This window comes from Polyodon spathula, chromosome 18 (assembly GCF_017654505.1).
Source record: "Polyodon spathula isolate WHYD16114869_AA chromosome 18, ASM1765450v1, whole genome shotgun sequence".
In the NCBI taxonomy this organism is placed as follows: domain Eukaryota; kingdom Metazoa; phylum Chordata; class Actinopteri; order Acipenseriformes; family Polyodontidae; genus Polyodon; species Polyodon spathula.
Genome location: NC_054551.1, coordinates 33,650,132 through 33,668,939, shown reverse-complemented (window position 1 = coordinate 33,668,939; position 18,808 = coordinate 33,650,132). Strand labels below are relative to the sequence as shown.

Below are 18,808 nucleotides of genomic sequence, written 5' to 3'. Positions count from 1 at the left end.
TGCAATTTTATAAGCTCTGTAACTGGGCGGTCAATCACATGTCATGCGCCTGTCTCCACTGGTGTGAAAGGCAGTGTCGCAGCAGAAGAGTCCTTTCATCACAGGACTAATCGCATCGTGTCCGGTGTGAATAGACCTTAAGAAGGGTCATTTTCTTTTGTTTTTAAATGGGTTTTGTTTTTTCTTTGTCCTTTTTATAGATCCGCAGTGTGGCCTGTGACCAACTCTACACACTGAGCCAGACGGATACCTCTGCCTATCCAGACCTGCAAAAACCCAACCTGTTCTTGTTGCGGGTGGTGCTGAGTGCGCAGCTGCCCCTGTGGTCACCAACCAGCATCATGAGAGGCATCAATCAGAGGTAAGCTGCAGAGCAGCAATGCTGAGCAGTTTCATAACCTTGCATCAACAGCATAACTTGTTCCTCGAGAGATCAGTTTTACCAGTATGGAGGGTCTTACTGCTATTAGATGTTTCACACATTTTATTTCCCAAAAACTGCTGTATGTTGAAATAAGAAATTGAGTGTTTTCATTGTATTACATAAATGATGCTGCCATATCATTTCTTAGTTTTTATTCTGTATTGTAAATGTATTGTTTTTTTTGTTTTTTTGTTTTTGTAGGCTGTTATCTCAGTGTGCTGAGTACTTTGACTTGAGATGCCAGTTACTTGATGATTTGACCTGTAAGTGCATACATTACATTTTTTAAATATATTTTCTGTTTAGGTGTCGCATTGATTTATATTGTTTCTCCCTCCCAGCCTCCACACCCTGCTAACTAGCATCTTCTTTTTAGCAACAGAGATGGAGCAGTTACAGATCAGCCCGGCTGCCATGCTGGAAGATGAGATAAACTGGTTAGATAACTTTGAGCCGACGTGGACCGCGGAGCTGGAGACGAGTGAAGCTGATAACATCCTGCAGGCTGGCCATTTACGACTCATCAAAACCCTTTTATCACTATGTGGAAACGACAAAGAACAGCTGGGTAGGTCACTTTCCAGACTGTGTGTTATCAACAGCAGCATAAGTGGGTATAAAAAAAAATAAAATAGTTGGAATAATTAAAATGTAAAAATCCTTTGCATCTTCATCTGAAACATTGCTTTATGTGCATTACCCCCAGGACATTAATTGGACAATTTCTGACTGCTGTAATATCTTTACAACATACCTCAATGAAGAAAATAGAACGCTGTGGCAATTACTGCAATTGTGCCTCGCATGAGTCTTTTGTATTTTGAACTTGCAATCTTCTAGTTCCAAAGGTGTTTCCAGTGAGCTCAGGGAGCAACTCCCTGGGCAAAGCTGTTGCAGTTCCCATGTGTGCGCCTGTTCATTTACATGGTTTAATCCAGAGGCTGTGAAACCAGACTTGTTCACATGCATTTGTTTCCTCTTGCAGGTCCTTCTCTGATCCAGCAGTTGTTGGATGACTTTCTTTTCCGTGCCTCTCGGATTATTTTAAACAGCAACAACCCCACGGGCAGCTCGTCTATCAGCCAGCAAGACTTCCACCCCAAGTGAGAGTGTGGACTTTCTCATTTTCATTTTCCTTTTCATCAATCTACGTGAATTAAACATAGGATTTATAGAACCAGATGTACTTCTAATACATATGTTGTGGACGTACATACTTGAGAAAGAAAATCGGTTAATGTACAGTGTTTTTATCTTGTCAAGTTCTTTCTGGTAGAGTGCATGGAACAGGAGTGGCCAAAGTTGGCCCTTTCACTCCTAGTCTTTGTTCCAAACCTGTCTTAATTGAACTAATTAAATCTCCATCCAGACCCTGAAGTAGATCATTTTACCTGTTAAACCTGGAGTGGAAACCTGGCATAGAAGGCATACAAATGTTTTGTGTTGTTTTTTTCAGAGACACCAAGGCATTTGAATTTTGGTATAAGATTGAGTGTGATAGCTTGCCACACTGAGACTTAATAAGAATGCTGATAATGTGTCTGTGCCTCTGTCCAGGTGCAGCACGGTGAGCAGTCGCCTGGCTGCCTACGAGGTGCTGGTGATGCTGGCGGACAGCTCCCTCTGCAATCTGCAGCTCATCACCACAGAGCTGCTGTCCATGCATCACCAGGCAGACCCTGCGCTCACCAAGGAGTTTGATGTGAGTACACACCTGACGAGGGGCACAGGCCAGCTAAAGATCACTACCAAGATCTGGGATCAAACTAAATTTTTTTCTACCATGCACCATTTTTTTCTTTTCTCCCAGGAAGCAGACTTGTTAATTTTATTGTTTTTTTTAGGAAGCTGGTTATATTGTTGATGTGGTTCTCCAATGTATGTAGATTCAAACTTGCTTTAAAGCCACATGCATAGAAGAACCACCTTTCTGTCATGGCCTCTCAGCTGTTATTATATTGCTTATGTTAAATCACCTGGTCATAAAGACCATTTTTACATGGTCTCTCTAGCTGTCGCTGTTAGCCTGTTTCTGGTAACATTTCTTATTATTAAACACATTCTCATGTGGGTTGTGTTGGTAATTTGGCAACAGTTAATGTATTTTTTTAGAAATAAAAATAAATACATTTCACCCCCCCACACGACCTGCCCTTTTTATTGATTTCTTTGGTGTTTTGTGTTTTCTTTAGTACCTGCCTCCTGTGGATAGTCGCTCCAGCTCTGGTTTTGTTGGACTGAAGAACGGTGGAGCCACCTGCTACATGAATGCAGTGTTTCAGCAGCTCTACATGCAGCCAGGTCTTGCAGAGGTAAGGGTAATGTACCATGTAATGGGCAAGTCTCACAGACTGGGACTGCCTGCTGTAACCTTGCCTTGGGCATTGAGGCAGTTAAAGATTACTGTTCATTCCTTAGCTTTAGTCCTGGCAGTTGATTGGAAGGCCTAATAAGGTTTGCCCAGGGGGCGAGTTTCAAGATTCTAAAGTCCCATGAACTTTGAAGGCATTTACTGTAGGATAATGACCATTCTACTCTGACCCTTGACTGGCTGAGACCATATGTGAGGTATACAATCTGTACTAGAAACAACGTGCGTTGTTAATAAAAACCTTTCAGGCTTGCAGGTTCTAAGGGTACATTTTAGTGACTAGTATTGTACTAGTCAACCACTAGGGGGTGACAGAATTATTTATTCTTGTTAAATATCAGCTTTGTTTGTATATTGTACATGATATTTATACTGATGTACTTTTCCCTCAGGCCTTCCTGACGATTGAGGAGGAAACGGAGAATCCGGAGGAAAGCGTGTTTTACCAGGTGCAGTCTTTGTTTGGGCACCTGATGGAGAGCAAGCTGCAGTACTACGTCCCTGAGAATTTCTGGAAGGTACCCCACCCCATCACCACCACTACCACCACCTTAACTTATAATCTGCAGTGAAGCCCTTGAGATTCAAAACCAAAAAAGAAATGTGCATCATGCAAACTTGTTACAGATACCCTAACAATCAATTGTGCCATTTAAATATTTTATTATTAAATCAAGAAGTTAGTCTTATATTATTATTTCAAAACATATTTTTAAAGTTCTGTACCCTGTACAAAAGAGGTGTGCAGGTTTAGTGTTAGTATTGGGAGTCTTCTGTTGTGATTTGATTGATTGATTTTGATTCTGCTCAGATCTTTAAGATGTGGAATAAGGAGCTGTTTGTAAGGGAACAGCAGGATGCCTATGAATTCTTCACCAGTCTTGTGGATCAGCTGGATGAACACTTAAAGGTATGAGCAGCTATGTCTTCAATACTAAGCAGTACTGACTGGTGTGATTTTGCCACTTAGCTCTTTATCAGTCATGCTTATCCACTGTATTGCTTTAAAGGCTGACGTTAATGTCTTGGGGTGATCTGCTTATATATCACTTTATAAGGAGGCAATGCATCCCAACATAGTATTGGCAAATCCCAGTATTTTTTTATGGCATGGAAATTAATAGACTTAAAAAGCATTGGTGAATTCAAAATGCTCGGGTGCTTGTGGCCTTTACTCATAGATTAAAACATAAAGGTGACATGTGAAGATTGTGTGTTTGTTTTTTTTTTTATATTAGAAAATTAATCGGGAACAGATATTCAAGAACACTTTCCAAGGCATTTTCTCAGATCAGAAGATCTGTAAAGACTGTCCACACAGGTAAGAGCTCCTTGTGAAACAGAGGTCTATCGTTTGGTGAGGTATTATAAATGTAACAAGTGATTTTATGCTGAGTGCTGTAGGTTTTGATCCACGCTCTGTCATTTCTAAAAGTAAATTCAAATCAAAAATAATAAGCTCTGCTGTTTTTATTTCTCATAACTAAACTTACATTAGTGATTTATTGGACTTGAATTGGAATTTATTTTAAATTTTTTCTTTACAATACATTTTAAAGATATTTATGTGGATTGTATTTGCTCATCTGCTGTAGTTTGATGTAGTTTGTGTTCTGCAGGTATGAACGCGAAGAAACCTTCATGGCTCTGAATTTAGGGGTAACCTCATGCCAGAGTCTAGAGATCTCCTTGGATCAGTTTGTGCGAGGTGAAGTGCTTGAGGGAAGCAACGCCTACTACTGTGAAAAGTGCAAAGAAAAGGTAAAGTACTTGCGCTGTTTAATTATTCATGGGAGTGAGACGTCTTTTAGCTCTCTTGTATTAGGGTAGTACTCCAGGTATGGTAACACTTTAAAAAAATAAAGGCCGCAAATTAAAACAGATTTTAATAGGTTTTATAGGATTATATCAAAAGTCTGATTTTAACACATGTTTTGTTGTTTTGCAATTTTTCTGTCCCTGAAGAAAAAAGAAGTCACAATTACATAATGACTCCATTGTAGGAAAACGAGGAATTTTTCCCATGGATTATTTTGTATTTCTACATTCCTACACGTTTTGTAAATCTGTCTGTTTTTAACTAGTACATGCTGTTGAAGGTCACTGTAGATGATGTAGAGTAGGGTAAAGCACCACCCTTGCTCTTGCAGTGTTAATGGGTTGTGCTCCGTGTCCTTGTGCAGTGATGGGAACTTTAAAGATAACGGCTTCTCTGAATTAAAAGCAATCCCTTCTGTGTTTCAGCGTACAACAGTAAAACGCACCTGCATCAAGTCTCTGCCCAGTGTCCTAGTTATTCACTTAATGAGGTTTGGCTTTGACTGGGAGAGTGGCCGATCCATTAAATATGATGAACAGATTAAGGTAAAGTAACCATTCTTAAGTCAGATAATTCTGTATGTGTTTATTATATATGTGTGTTATTATATATAATTATTATTTTTTTTTTTAATTTTCAGTAAATAAGAATACATCCAATATGAATTAACGTAAGACTTGTATGTCAATGCAAATAATACAACCCTCATAGCAACCTTTAATGTGGTATTGTGGTGTTTCCAGTTCCCCTGGGTGCTCAACATGGAACCCTACACTGTTTCTGGAATGGCCCGCCAGGATTCCACTTCAGAACACGGGGAAAACGGCCGTGGTGGGGAGCAGGGCGGCTCCCCACGGAAGAAAGTCACCATATCTGAAAACTATGAGCTCGTCGGGGTGGTTGTGCACAGCGGCCAGGCACACGCTGGGCATTACTACTCGTTCATTAAGGATAGGCGGTGAGTGGGATTCACTCGCAATCCACAGTCCTTATTCAATACAGTGGATTGGAATTGCCTGCCTCTGTCCCCTGGGACACCAATGAAAAACAAGCTCAGTGTAGCTTAGCGGGTTTCCCAGGTTGCCAGTCATTAGGAAAAAAATTAATACAAATTATAATAAGTGAATGTATCGCATCATCTCCTCTTGTGTACAGAGAAGTCTTTTTAAGCAAAGCACATATGGCACAATTCTACTGGTTTCAGAGCATCCTGGCCTGCCTATACTATTAACTCACCAGGCCTGTCTTGTCTAGTGCAGGCCCCGTGGGGAGTCTTGCCATTCTTCTAATGCAAAGCCAGCTCTTGTTGCTGGACATCTGTCAATGATCCTTTGTGCATTCAAGCTGTGTTGCTGCACTGTTACAAGAGGTTTACTCTCCTCTTAATCAATCTCTCACAGAGTGCTTTATTTTTTTTTTAGACAAGGTAATTGTGGTAATTTAGTTGGGTTAAATTACAAATAAATGGAGTTTGTCTTTTGCAGCAATGGAGCTGAATTAGTGTAGATGAGGTTACGCTGTAAGCCTACAGTAAACTTGAATAAATACATGGGAAGGGTTCTGATGAAACAGAAAGCATTAAACATAAACCTCTTGGAGTGTGTGAAATAATAAAAAGTGTATGTTTTTGTAATCCTCCAGGGGAAGTGCCAAAGGGAAGTGGTACAAATTCAATGACAATGTGGTGGAGGAATTTGACATGAATGATGAGACTTTGGAATACGAATGTTTTGGAGGGGAGTACCGACCTAAAGTCTACGATCAATGTAAGTACTGGAAACGATTTTAATCTCAAAGTAAAGAAAACGGAAGCAGAAATCTGTGTGCACAAGGGCACACGGTGTCTTTTATAGATGAGCTTGCCTATCTGAACAGAAGCGTTGTTGACTTGGGTGTAGCTGCCTCCAATAATCTGTCCTGCATGTGCTCCACAAATATCAAACACCGCAAGGGTCTGGGGCAAACCCAGCCACATGTAGTTTCTAGCTACATACTGCATGCTGACCTTTTTAAACACCATGCATTCATATTTTACTGTCTTGCTGTCCTAGTAGTTCTCCTCCTACTTATCTGTTCACCTTTTTTTTTTATATATATATAATATATATACATATATATAAAGCTAACCCTTACCCTGATGTGCGGAGACGATACTGGAACGCCTACATGCTGTTCTACCAGAGAATTTCAGACCAGAACTCTCCGGTTCTACCAAAGAAAAGCCGCGTCAGCGTGATGCGGCAAGAAGCAGAGGATCTGACCCTGTGAGTACAAGCTTCTCCTATGTGCATCTCCTGGGTCTGACCCTGTGAGTACAAGCTTCTCCTATGTGCATCTCCTGGGTCTGACCCTGTGAGTACAAGCTTCTCCTATGTGCATCTCCTGGGTCTGACCCTGTGAGTACAAGCTTCTCCTATGTGCATCTCGTAAGGAGCCAGCTAGTAGTAGAGAACTGGCTTCACTGGAACAGCAGTAACCTCTGTAGCAGAAAAAGATGGTCAACATGATGCATGTTGGATGGAATCCTGTTTTGATTGTGTGATGGTCAAAACCTACTCATATCGGCCCGTCTTTGTGGACTGGTGGTATTACTGCTGTGGCCAAAAGTTTTGCATCACCTAGAATTTTAGGGTTAAGACATTTAAAAAAAAAAAAAAAAATAATAATAATAATAATAATAATAATAATTAAATAGTAAAATATGAACATACTTTAGATATTTTATTTAACATCATGTAATCAAAGAAACTACAAAGTGATATCGTAAAAGTCTGTTAGATTTTGAAATGCCACATTTTTATATCTTAACTCAACATTATTCAGCAGGTTTCATTCAATTTTGTGAAGCAGAATTAGTTAATTACTTTGGCCTGAGCTGTAGAGTATTTGTAGTCGAGGTCTGGCATGGTTGGAATAGTGGCAGCCTGCGTTTCAGAAGAATGAGTCGGGAACTTATTTGTGCTCATAGCTTTGTGGAACTGTGTGTATCTGTCTCTGTAGGTCAGCACCGTCTTCCCCTGAGGTCTCTCCTCAGTCGTCCCCTCGTCCTCCAAGAGCCAATAATGACCGCCTCTCCCTGCTGACCAAGCTGGTGAGAAAAGGGGAGAAAAAGGGGCTGTTCGTGGAGAAAATGCCAGTAAGAATATACCAGGTAGGATTTCAGTCACTTTAAAATGAGCACGAGCAACAATAAAGTACACATCCTCTAAGTAGTGGTAAACGCATTATCGGTTAGTATGTTAATAAACCACAAGAGATTAAAACAGAAAGAAAGCAAGCCTGAAAAGTGTTACAAGCATTTCCGCCTGCCAGCAGAGATCCTGCTGTGTGTTTCTGGACACTATTCATGCATGTGCATGTCTCGAAGCTGAAGCACAAGTTCAGTGTTTCTGGTAGGTTATTCCTATCACGTCTTTTAGTACAAGAGAAGGTGCTTATAGTGTGAGGAAAACATGGCATTTGAACTCCAATTGTGTCCTAACATATAGTTTTATTGTTGTCCTGGACAGATGGTAAGAGATGAGAACCTCAAGTTCATGAAGAACAGAGATGTGTATAACAGCGACTACTTCAGTTTCACATTGTCTCTGGCTTCTGTCAATGCAGTAAGTTATTGAACTTTCACCTTCCCTTCTGGGGCTGCAGCTACCTCTGTGGCAGAAAGATAGTGACGTTTTACATGTTGGACAAAGTCATGCTTTTGCCTGAATGAAAATATTCAGAAACTCGCTTGTAAAAACACTAATTACTTTTGGTACAGTTTTAGTCTCATTGGAAAGTGCAACTTCTCATAATTAAAGTTCAGTTCATATATTTGAATAGCCAGTTTTTCATCCCTTTGTTCAAACCTTTCTTGCAGACAAAATTTAAACATCCGGCGTACCAGGCAATGGCAAAGGTGAGCCTGCAGCTAGCTATCCAGTTCCTCTTCCACACCTATCTGCGCACTAAGAAGAAACTCAGGTATGTCCGAGAGGGGATATAAAAAAAGTACAGTACATAGATCCTTAAGTATGAAACATTTGTAAACAGCTCATACAAGGTAGTGAATTGTTTCCAACTTGGTGATTAGACATGCTAATGGCATTGCATTCTACATTTTAAATGGGTTGGTTGTTCATGTCATGCACACAGAAAAGGTACCTAAATCTTTCCTTGATTCCAATGAATATTTAAAATCCTTATTTAAAGTACCCACAGTTAAATAATTTGTCATCTTGTTTATAATCTGAATATTGTCGACGATAAATATATCCACTTTTCAGCACTGTATGGATCTAACCGTATTCGGTTTTCTGCTGCTATTACTCTTTCACTTCTTGTTCTTTGCTTATATTTTCCCTAGTGTTTGTCGTCATTACATACGTGCTTCTCCTAGGACTGGCCTGGGAAGGCAAAGCTAACTGAACCCTGTAGTGCAGGTTGAATATTCACTCTGTGATCCTTCATGTTCTACAGGGTAGACACTGAAGAATGGATTGCAACTATCGAGGCTCTGCTTTCCAAAAGCAGCGAAGGCTGTCAGTGGTTAATTGAATACCTGGTGGGATCTGAAGGACGAGAGCTTATCAAGTAAGTATGACAGCAGTGTGTGGGTGTGTGTGTGTCTAGTCTGTGTTGGCGAATAACTCTCACACTCTGCTCATGTTACTGTGTTCCGGAGAGCCAGGGGTAAGGGGTGGTATGTTTTTGTCAAGATATTTAAAAATATGTATGTGTGGATATTGCATCCTAACAAAAAGTCAGAGATCGCACTTCTGCCTTCTATAGAGATCTGTATGTACATTAACTTTTTGTAATCTGTTTTTTTTGGGGTGAGGGATAGTGGTGATGTTGTTATTAACCATTAATGTTGTGTAGCTATTATAAATTGAGAACACTTCCTTAAAACAATCATGTATTAAACTGAATTCTATTAATGAAAGTTTCTGATGCCTTTATTTCCCAATTATTTGTCTTCCCCCTATATATCCAGTCGATGTTTCTTATTTGCTAATACCCCTGGTAAATCGCACTGATTTACATGATCGATGGTCTGCTGTCATTGTTGCAGACTTTGGCCTGGTACCACTGTTTTCCTTGAGTGCAAAACGCTGCACTCCTTAGAGGAAGGAGCATTGTGTGCTTGTCAGTTCTCTACAGCCGTGTGTTTGTTTTGGATTAGAGTAATGGAAACCGTTTCTGCTACTGCCTGCGCAGGAATGTAAATATTTAGAGGTGGAGGAGGCATTGAAGGAAAAGGTTGGCCCTGTGGCTGCTGTTGCTGTTTAAGACGTGATTGGTCGTTCCAGTCGAACATTGGATGTGGCCTGATGCTTGTCCAGCCCAAAGTCAAGGCCAGTGGGAGTGGGAAGCTCGGACGAGCCAAGATGGATACCCCTTGACATGCAGCGGGCTGCGTGCTGTGGTTTCCTACAGCTGACTCGTAGGCATCTTTGTTCTATGTGCTTAAAGGATTTCATACATCAGGGATTAGGTGATTAGGCTGGTAACAGTCTGGGGACTTTTAACAGCATCTCAATTTGCTGAAGGAGCAGCTATAAAAAAAAATAATAATAATAATAATTGCTATCACTGAGCCTGTAGAAATCAAACCAAAGCCAAACCCTGACCATGTGTCTTCTTAATTAGGAATGTCATTGTTGAAAATGTTGATCATAGATTATAATGTAAAATGTGTAAAAGGCCAAGTCACATGGACTGCTTCTTTATAATTTGTTCCCATGATCTTCAAAACGTGCAGGTAGCAGGTGTGGGTGATTATTTTATCCCCCCCCCCATTTGTTTTGTTTGTGAGCTTTAAGGTATGTGAGATTTCACATAAACAGCGTGTGTTTTGAACATATCCGTGGATTTTTAAAACTCAGAATTGGCCTTAAGCAGCCCTTGAGATAAATGTAATTTAAGTCGTGTCAGTCTCTAGATATTGTGATTTGTTGCATCCAAAACCACTTCTACCTCAATGGGATTTTGAATGTTACACATTCTTTTGTTATGGATATGTACTGTACTAGTATTCCAATATATTAAATGTTCTGAATTGGTTTTGAGTGTTCCTTGTTCCATATTGGGGAAAAATAATTTAAAATATGCTATTTCAGTTAACAACAGATTTGCCTCTGTTCTTTCACAGGATTTGCCTTCTGGAAAGTTGTGTAAGAGAGGTCCGAATCGTCGTAGCCACTATCTTAGAGAAGACATTGGAGAGTGCCTTACATTATCAAGACAAGGTCAGATATTGCTGATTAAACTGCTATGTTGTGCTCATAGTCATTATAGGCAGGTTTCACGTAGAGCTTGTTTACCACAACTCTGTACTACTGTACAGGACTAGAACATTCAGCATGTGACTCCCAGAACACATTGACAGGTGTGCTTCAAGAAGCAGTCTGGATGCTGAGTTCAAGTGCTCATGTTTTAAAATGTAGGCTATTCAAATAAATATTTGTGCCATGGACCACCACCCCACCCCACAATTAAATTTATAAAATGCAGCTATTGTGTGCACATTTATATTCAAATAAATGTTGTTCTACATTTGTTTTGCCGGTTGAATGAACTTTTTAGTTTCAAGTTGATTGTTTGAGTCCTGACTGTTGTGTTTGTGTTTCCTGTGTGCATCAAGGGTCTTGATCAGTTGCTGGAGGTTCTGCTTTCACTGCTGGATAAGGATGTCCCAGAAAACTGTAAAAACTGTTCTCAATACTTCTATCTGTTCAGCAACTTTGTACAGAGGGTAAGACATTTTAAATATATATTTTTTGTTAGTTATCTTGTAGTTCCTGTTAATTTAAGTCAAATGGATCTTAATGACATTTTAGTAACACCTGTACAATGTGTTTGGTGATATATTGTGTTTGTTTGTGGAGTTAAACCCTTTTCAAACGCTGTATTAAATCATACGCACCCCTCTTTGTTAGTGCAAGAGATGTTTGCATTTAGCCTAGATTGTATGTTGTGACTGTTCAGAGATTGCATAGTGGTTAAAAACTTATGTTCATTTTAGTGTGAATAAGGTGCAAAAACGTCAAGCTGTTCTTTAAATGCTTTTTGTGTTTATTGTTTACAGGGTCACAAGTCTTGTCAGCTGCTTCTACAGCATTCTGCTTATAAGCGAATGTTAATCTTCCTACTGGGGCCCAGCAGGCAAAATAACCAGGTAGGTAGGAAACCACATGAAACATGTCGCTGCACACAGGTGGCTGCTCAGAGGCAGGTCTGCAGTCCAGTCAATTCTGTGTCGCATGTAACTGTTGTCAAGTGTCTGGCTGTTAATGTCCACTGCAGAGATTTACTTTTGCTATTATGACCCCTAAAAGTGTTTTGTTTCTCTCTAGTATGCATTATCTTCATGCATCCTACATAGAAATGTGTCCTTGAGTTCACAAGAACGTGGAGAACTGCATAGTGCACTTAAGCAAATTTTAAATGATAAAGTTATCTCCTTCAATCTCCAGAACCGTCGGTGGAGCTCCGCTCAGGCCCGCGAGTTCCTGCACCTCCACAATACTCTGGCAGTCATGGTGCTGCACACGGATGCCTCTGGTCAAAGGACTGTAGGTAAGTTTGCACTGATCAGTGTGGCACACTAAAGCAGACCAAACACGAGACATTCTCACGGCATCTGCCCAAAATGCTGTCATTTTTTAAAGCACAATTCAGAGTTTTATCTGGGCTGGATTGTATCAGATACAGTTGAAAGTAAAACTGTCCTTTTTAGTGCTAACTGTTTGTTCAGATCATGAAGGAGACTGAGGTGCTGATTTGACTTAAGTTAACCTGACCTGTCCTATTACCAACCCACAGCAATTTTTGTGGGTTATCGCAGTTTTCCCCACAACTTTTTTTTCTCCTATAATTTTTCAGAAAGTAGTTTTTAATGGTAATATTAAACAAAATTGTGTGAATCTGAAATTGTTGGGTATCATGTTTTTCCAGGACGCCCCTCAGTTGCTAGTCGGTTGCAAAGGATTGATTTCTCGTGTTTGGAGATAACAACCCCCCCCTCCCCTCTTTTATATGCGTTTCAGCTCCTGGTCAATACAAGCAGAGCCCTCCTGTCAGCATCTCCATGCCTGGTCCTCTCCTTGCTCTGCATGGGGATATAGAGGCTCTGCTCTTCAAACCAGAGGGACAGCCCTACTTACTGGAGGTACAGACACACTTGTAGACTGTTGACTTCATGTGAATTTTCAGTACCAGTATTTTAACCTTCAGGACTTTTATATAACAGTAATGCTGTCAGTAATGATGATGATGAAGGGTATCATTTCTCTCTCCCAAGGTGATGTTTGCAATGCGGGAGCTGTCCGGGCCGCTCTCCTTTCTCTTGGAGATGATCATATCCTGCTGTTTCTGTAATGAGCCCTTCTCCCTGGCCGTGCTGCAGCTGCTCAAGGTATCTTGCTTAACAGTCGGTCAGAAACTTAAGAAGCTAGTGCCTTAACAGTCGGTCAGAAACTTAAGAAGCTAGTGCCTTAATAGTTGGTTTTCTCTTTCCTGTTTTTAATTTGAGTACATCAGGAGTAGGCAGTGCTGGCCCTTCCTGGTCACATTTTTTGATCCATCCATGTTTTTAATTGTCTAATAGAACCAATTAAATATCAACACAGGTCCTGAAGCTGAACCTATTAAAGCCCATCCTGGAATAGGGTGTGTGTATATTCTCCTCTCTCACTCTCTCTCTCTCATGTTCGCGTTCATGTTTTTATTGCATAGCATCAGTTGGAGACTGCGCCCCCTCATGAGCTAAAGAACATTTTCCAGCTGCTGCTTGAAATCTTGGTGAGTTTAAACATTTTAGACATACATTTGTGTTTACTGTACAAAGTACATAGAGGATCCAATTTAATGTGTTTATTGTATGTTTGGTTTAAAGAGAATCAGTATAATTAATCAAGTGAGGAAACAGTTTTAAAAATTCAGTGCTCTGTGCCAAATTGGGAGAAAATAATAAATGAATCTGCAATTTTACTAAATAAATAAATAAATTTAAAGTTCAGCAGTCTTTCATTGAGCATTCAAAGCAAAGGCTCTGCCGTTGAGTGGTGTTTTTCTAATCCAACATGTTTTGTTTTAGTCTCTTAAACCGGTTGCTTAAAATACTTTGCAGGTTGTTGAGGATCCACTGCAGACTCAGCGACTGAAGTATGCATTCGAGTCTGAAAAAGGATTGCTAGGTGGGTCCGATTTGCTGCTTTCATTTTGCAGTCTTTAACAGCCATCATTGTAAAAATGCTATAAAGCTAATTGGCTGGTTTCACAGACCCAGATTAGCGCTAATCTTGGACTGGATAATGCTACCTAGGGAAGGTAGTCCAAGATTAGGGCTAAACAGGGTTTGTGAAAGCAGACAAATTTAATACTATGGAAATCGCATAAACAGAAAAGTGCATCTGCCAGAACTTCCTATTACACATACATTCACTCGCATCTCAGTTTGTGTTCAGGCAGAAAAGCAAAAGATGTGCACAAATATTAAGTAGTTTTAATGGTCTTGTCTTTTTTTTTTTTGTCTGCAGCTCTAATGCACCAGAGTAACAATGTGGACAGCAGCCGCTGCTACCAGTGTGTGAAATTCCTGGTTACACTCGCCCAAAAGTAAGTTTAAAGTACATTGTTAGTGAATGCAGTAAAGTTCTCATTATGAGGCAGGTTTTGGAAGTTAAAGGGTATTATTAAGATGGTGAGCTGTTGGTAGTACTGTAGGGTTGTTTTAACCCTTCACTGCCCTGGGTATGTTGCCATACCTAGTAATGCCTATTTTCACAATGTCAAATGTGTTGGACACTGGGCAGCACATTTTAAAATAGGAACCTTTGACGCGTTCACATATTTTTACACTAAAGAGACTGAATACCAGTGTTATGCAAAAGAACATATACCAAACAATCCTCATTTGGATGCCAGCATCTTAGTATTACTGTAGATCTGGAACAGACTTTAAACAGTTCTGGTGCAATCCTACCTGTCTTGTGCAAGGCTGTTCATTGTTTGTCGTCCTACTTGCTGATTTTAATTGTTTTTTGTTTGTTTTTAATATTTTCTCAGATGCTCCCCTGCCAAGGATTACTTCAAGGAGAACTCAAACCACTGGAGCTGGGCTGTCCAGTGGCTGCAAAAGAAGGTAATTTTCTAAAAGTAAAATTCTGCTGAAACACAATACTTCCACTAGATTTGAGACAGTGCTTTTAAAAAAAAATTATATATAATCTGGATCATTCTTTTATTGCAGATGTCGGAACACTACTGGACACCTCAGAGTAATGTTTCAAATGAGACGTCCACTGCTAAAACTTTCCAGCGCACTATTTCAGCACAGGTATTGTATTTCTCTAGTAAAAATGCAATTAAAATGCCGGAACTCGCCAAGAGAGCTGAGGCTCTGTATAATAAAACTTGACTGCAGAAGCTGCAATCTCTGGTTACTGTCGTATTGTGTTATTTGATTTAACATGAAGGTTTAAAACTTACCTCTGTGGCACCATAAATATAATCCATTTACTACCAATGCAGAATGACTGGATGGAGCATTTGTTTTCTATTTTACCTCAAGAATGATTTCTGGAGTGGTGACTGCCAAAACTGCTACAATATTCAATGCAGTGTTGCCCTTGGCAGTCAGAAAAAAAATTCTTTTTTGGGGTAAAATGTCACAGCCAGTCATTCCACATTGGTAGTAAGTGGTCATATTTGGGGTACCATTATACTTGAGATGAATTGCTCATTTAAATCGTTTATGTATTTGTAAAGAGGAGATCATTATCTGTTTAGAGATACCAGGAGATTTAGAAAGTAAAGGGTCTGAGTGACTAAAAAAGGGGACAATAATATCCCCACCCCGGGTCTTCCTGTGAAGCATTTGTTGTTTCTATAATTCGTGTCGGCACTGTATGTGAAAATGTATATTTGTATGTGTTCTGTCCTCAGGACACTCTGGCCTATGCTACAGCACTTCTGAATGAGAAGGAGCAGTCTGGGAGCAGCAATGGGTCAGAGGAGAGCCCAGCGAATGACAATTCAGACAGAAGCCTAAGACAGGTACAAGGACATTTTCACCAATAGGATGGCTGTCCTACTGTTGCTGTGCTGCTATTTCTGTTTTTTTTGTGTGGTGGAAGGTGAAGGACAACGGAATAACTAGAGTCCGGCACTTTACAGGCTCTGTCTTTTCAGTCCTGCCTGTGGGAAGCAAATGACGACAGGGTCATAGGTTTGAATAACCCGCTGTGCCATCTGTCCCCCACTGAAGTAGCGTTGATGCCATTTGTGTGTTTGGATTTGTGTTACTTAAGATGGCTTGTCTGTAATGCAAACATGGACCTATACCCAGATCAAGGCAGAGCAGAGTCTGTTCTTGTAATTGCCAAATGTATTGTCCAATATTTTCCATTTCTTTTTTTCTCTTTTCCTAAGGGCTCAGAGTCTCCGATGATACTCGGGGATTCAAAAAGTGATCTAGATGATGTGGATCCTTAGGCTTTTAGTCAAGACTGAATTGCATTAAAAGAACTCCAATGGAGTGAAATGGGGATTCTTAGAGCCAATCAAAATGCTGCATTGACCCTGGGAGAGGAGCAAGAATGGAGGGAATAAAGATAACTAATTGGAGAACTTCATTTAAAAAAAAAAAAAAAAAAAAAAACTTTGATTTGAAAGTAGTCATTCTTTGCTTTGCGAGTTTTCTTCACCAGTTAAAACAAAACAAGTTGTCGTTTTGTTTCAAAAAAAAAGTATAATCCAAGTTGTTTTTTGGGGGCAAAAGTTGGAATAATATATATATATATATATATATAATATATATATGAATATTACACACCATTTTCCTGTGTGAACATTTTAATCTTGTAAAGATTGAGATTTTTTTTTCTTTTATATTGAAAATCAAGGAGGAGGGGAGGGGCAGTGCTTTTTAAATTTTGCTGGTGTAATTAAATCGAAAATATTCATAATAATGTAAAGATTTGTTTCATAGCTATAATTGACAATGTGTAAGATAGTATTTTGGGGAAGGGGGTGGGGGTTATCATCTTTGACTGTATTTAATGCTCTCCAGGAGATACTTCTGAAGTCCTGTAACACCAGTTCATGGGTTTTTCATCCTTACTAAGACTGAAGGCAAAGGGTTTTTTGTTTTTTTGTTTTTAACAAATGCACTTTAAAAGTCAAGTTACATAAGTAGACCAGGGATGCATTGTAGAACTGTTAACCTCCTTGAATTTATTAATTCCTCAGAGTACAGACATTTTTAACATTCTTTTGAGAGACTTTAGAATGCAATTGCTGGACTGCAGTGCACATTATGGACAGTACTGTTTCTGTGTTTATGAATGCACTCAGACTCTGTTGCACACCTCATGCAAGGCCCTTGTTTTGAAATGTAGTTACATGTATACACACACACACAAAATAGTCAGTCGGTAGACAAACACAAATATAATAGCAAATAGAGGTTCCTGAATAGTTGCTTTTTCAGCTACAAAGTACAGGACATTTTTTGTATTTGCTTTTGTTTTGAGGGTACAGAAATAATTATTCACTAGTACAAGTCCTCGTTCTAAAGTAATTTGTGGTGCTGCCTATAACTACCTGTCCATCAAAAGAGCATCTGCCTGGTCTAGAGGTGGCTTCTAAAAAATAGAACACAATAATGTTATTTTAGTTTCATCTTTTTGAATTCTGCGATTTTCAATCTTGTTTGGTGTGTGGATACCTTGGGGTTTGGCCAGAACAGTTGTGTGCACACTTGGAAATGCACAGCTAGCTGTTAACCCCAGTGGAGACATTGTGCTGACAATGCGTTTCAGATGTTATGTACATGGTTTAGTGAGAATGTATGAACGCGCTGGAATGCAGAGTGGTGCTCGGCTAATCACTAGCGCAGAATTTTGGTGGTTTGTTGGTGCCAGTAGATTTAAAGATGTGTTTCTTGCATAAAAAAAAAAACAGTAATACCACCCTGAACTACTTTTAGTTGTTGGATTTTTGTGCCAGATTCTTTTATTTTATCTTCACTGCTTTTCCTTTTGTTGTTCTTGTTCTGCCTTATTGCACATCCACACACAATGCAGAGCCTCTGGAAACCTTTTTTTTTTTTTTTTTTTTTTTTTTTTTTTTAAAAGCCTGACTGCAACAGTTCTCCAGGTCAATGGCACACAGTCAGCCACAAGTGCCTTTTCAAACCTCTGGACTGTTCACCTTTTGCCTGCGTTGTAATTGCATCCCAAACTAGCCGAGCGCTCCTCGAAACACTGTGCTCTGCTGTGAGATTACTGCTTCGTTACGCTTGTGTCCATGGAGGACAAATATTTCGTTTGGTATCTGTTTAACAGGCATGGAGGAGAAATAGCTTTTAGGGGGCTGGAGGTGTTTAATTTGCTAGACATTTTTAAAGGCTTTTTTCTGTAGATTCTTTTTTAATCCAGAATGCTTTGGTTCCCTTTGCTCTAGCACAATCTTTGTTGCTTGCTTCCCGTGTCCTTCGAAGGGAGATATGAATCGCTCTAAGTGGCTGTGTACAACACTATATATTGTGAAACAAGGGCATGTCAGGCATGGGATAGCCAGCAGCTTTCATCGTTTTGAAGTGAGGAAGTTTCTTTTTTTGGAACTGCTTCTGCTTGTTCTGTTTTTTGTTTAAAAAAAAAATATATATAACCTTGTCTGTGCAACTGAATGTCATTTCATCCAGGGTTCCTCAGATCAATATTCAGCAGTTGACACATGGAAGCAGCCTTCAACAAATTTTTTTTTTTTTTTTTTTTGGTTATATAAACGTGAACCATTTATGTTTTGGACAAATACAAAAAAACAAGGAATACGTCTAGCAAACTGCAGAATAATAAACTTTTAGCTGGTTTATTATAAGGAGGGGGGAGGGGCATAACCATTCATATTAATAGCGTCAAGCCCTGCTTAAGTGTTCCTGTGGAAACAAAGCAGAAAGATTTCAGAAATCCCTGGTGAAAGTGCCGAGTGAGCTTATGATTGGGATAGGGCATGGGGAGAAGAAACATTTTTTGATATAATGTGTGTGTATGCTTACGATAGAATAGTAAGAGTTTTGAATTGTTCTTGGTTTTATACATGGATAATTTACAGAAAACTAAAAATGCAGAAAATCGGACTGGGATCAACTTTTATTAATATGCTATGCAGTAAATACTGTCATGTTCCCAGTGTGTTTTGAAGGATG

At 39.6% G+C, this 18,808-nt stretch overlaps 1 protein-coding gene across 5 annotated transcripts in view; it reads left to right on the top strand.

Annotated features, from left to right (window-relative positions):
- Positions 1 to 16,262, top strand: part of LOC121330917 (ubiquitin carboxyl-terminal hydrolase 24-like) — a 40,636-nt gene extending 24,374 nt beyond the window's left edge. For 4 of the 5 annotated variants that reach the window (XM_041277889.1, XM_041277890.1, XM_041277888.1 and 1 more), the window contains 31 exons: positions 201 to 361; positions 626 to 687; positions 801 to 992; positions 1,410 to 1,527; positions 1,982 to 2,126; positions 2,617 to 2,736; positions 3,188 to 3,313; positions 3,607 to 3,705; positions 4,034 to 4,116; positions 4,415 to 4,556; positions 5,040 to 5,159; positions 5,358 to 5,572; positions 6,256 to 6,380; positions 6,737 to 6,878; positions 7,615 to 7,765; positions 8,124 to 8,219; positions 8,474 to 8,577; positions 9,073 to 9,186; positions 10,748 to 10,844; positions 11,240 to 11,350; positions 11,684 to 11,773; positions 12,072 to 12,174; positions 12,645 to 12,766; positions 12,899 to 13,012; positions 13,333 to 13,398; positions 13,727 to 13,793; positions 14,136 to 14,214; positions 14,665 to 14,740; positions 14,849 to 14,935; positions 15,544 to 15,654; positions 16,030 to 16,262. In XM_041277889.1, the coding sequence (XP_041133823.1) occupies positions 201 to 361; positions 626 to 687; positions 801 to 992; positions 1,410 to 1,527; positions 1,982 to 2,126; positions 2,617 to 2,736; positions 3,188 to 3,313; positions 3,607 to 3,705; positions 4,034 to 4,116; positions 4,415 to 4,556; positions 5,040 to 5,159; positions 5,358 to 5,572; positions 6,256 to 6,380; positions 6,737 to 6,878; positions 7,615 to 7,765; positions 8,124 to 8,219; positions 8,474 to 8,577; positions 9,073 to 9,186; positions 10,748 to 10,844; positions 11,240 to 11,350; positions 11,684 to 11,773; positions 12,072 to 12,174; positions 12,645 to 12,766; positions 12,899 to 13,012; positions 13,333 to 13,398; positions 13,727 to 13,793; positions 14,136 to 14,214; positions 14,665 to 14,740; positions 14,849 to 14,935; positions 15,544 to 15,654; positions 16,030 to 16,092 (3,501 nt within the window). In that variant the 3' untranslated portion in view covers positions 16,093 to 16,262. The other variant, XM_041277893.1, reaches the window with a different exon arrangement.
- Positions 16,263 to 18,808: the final 2,546 nt, after the last annotated feature.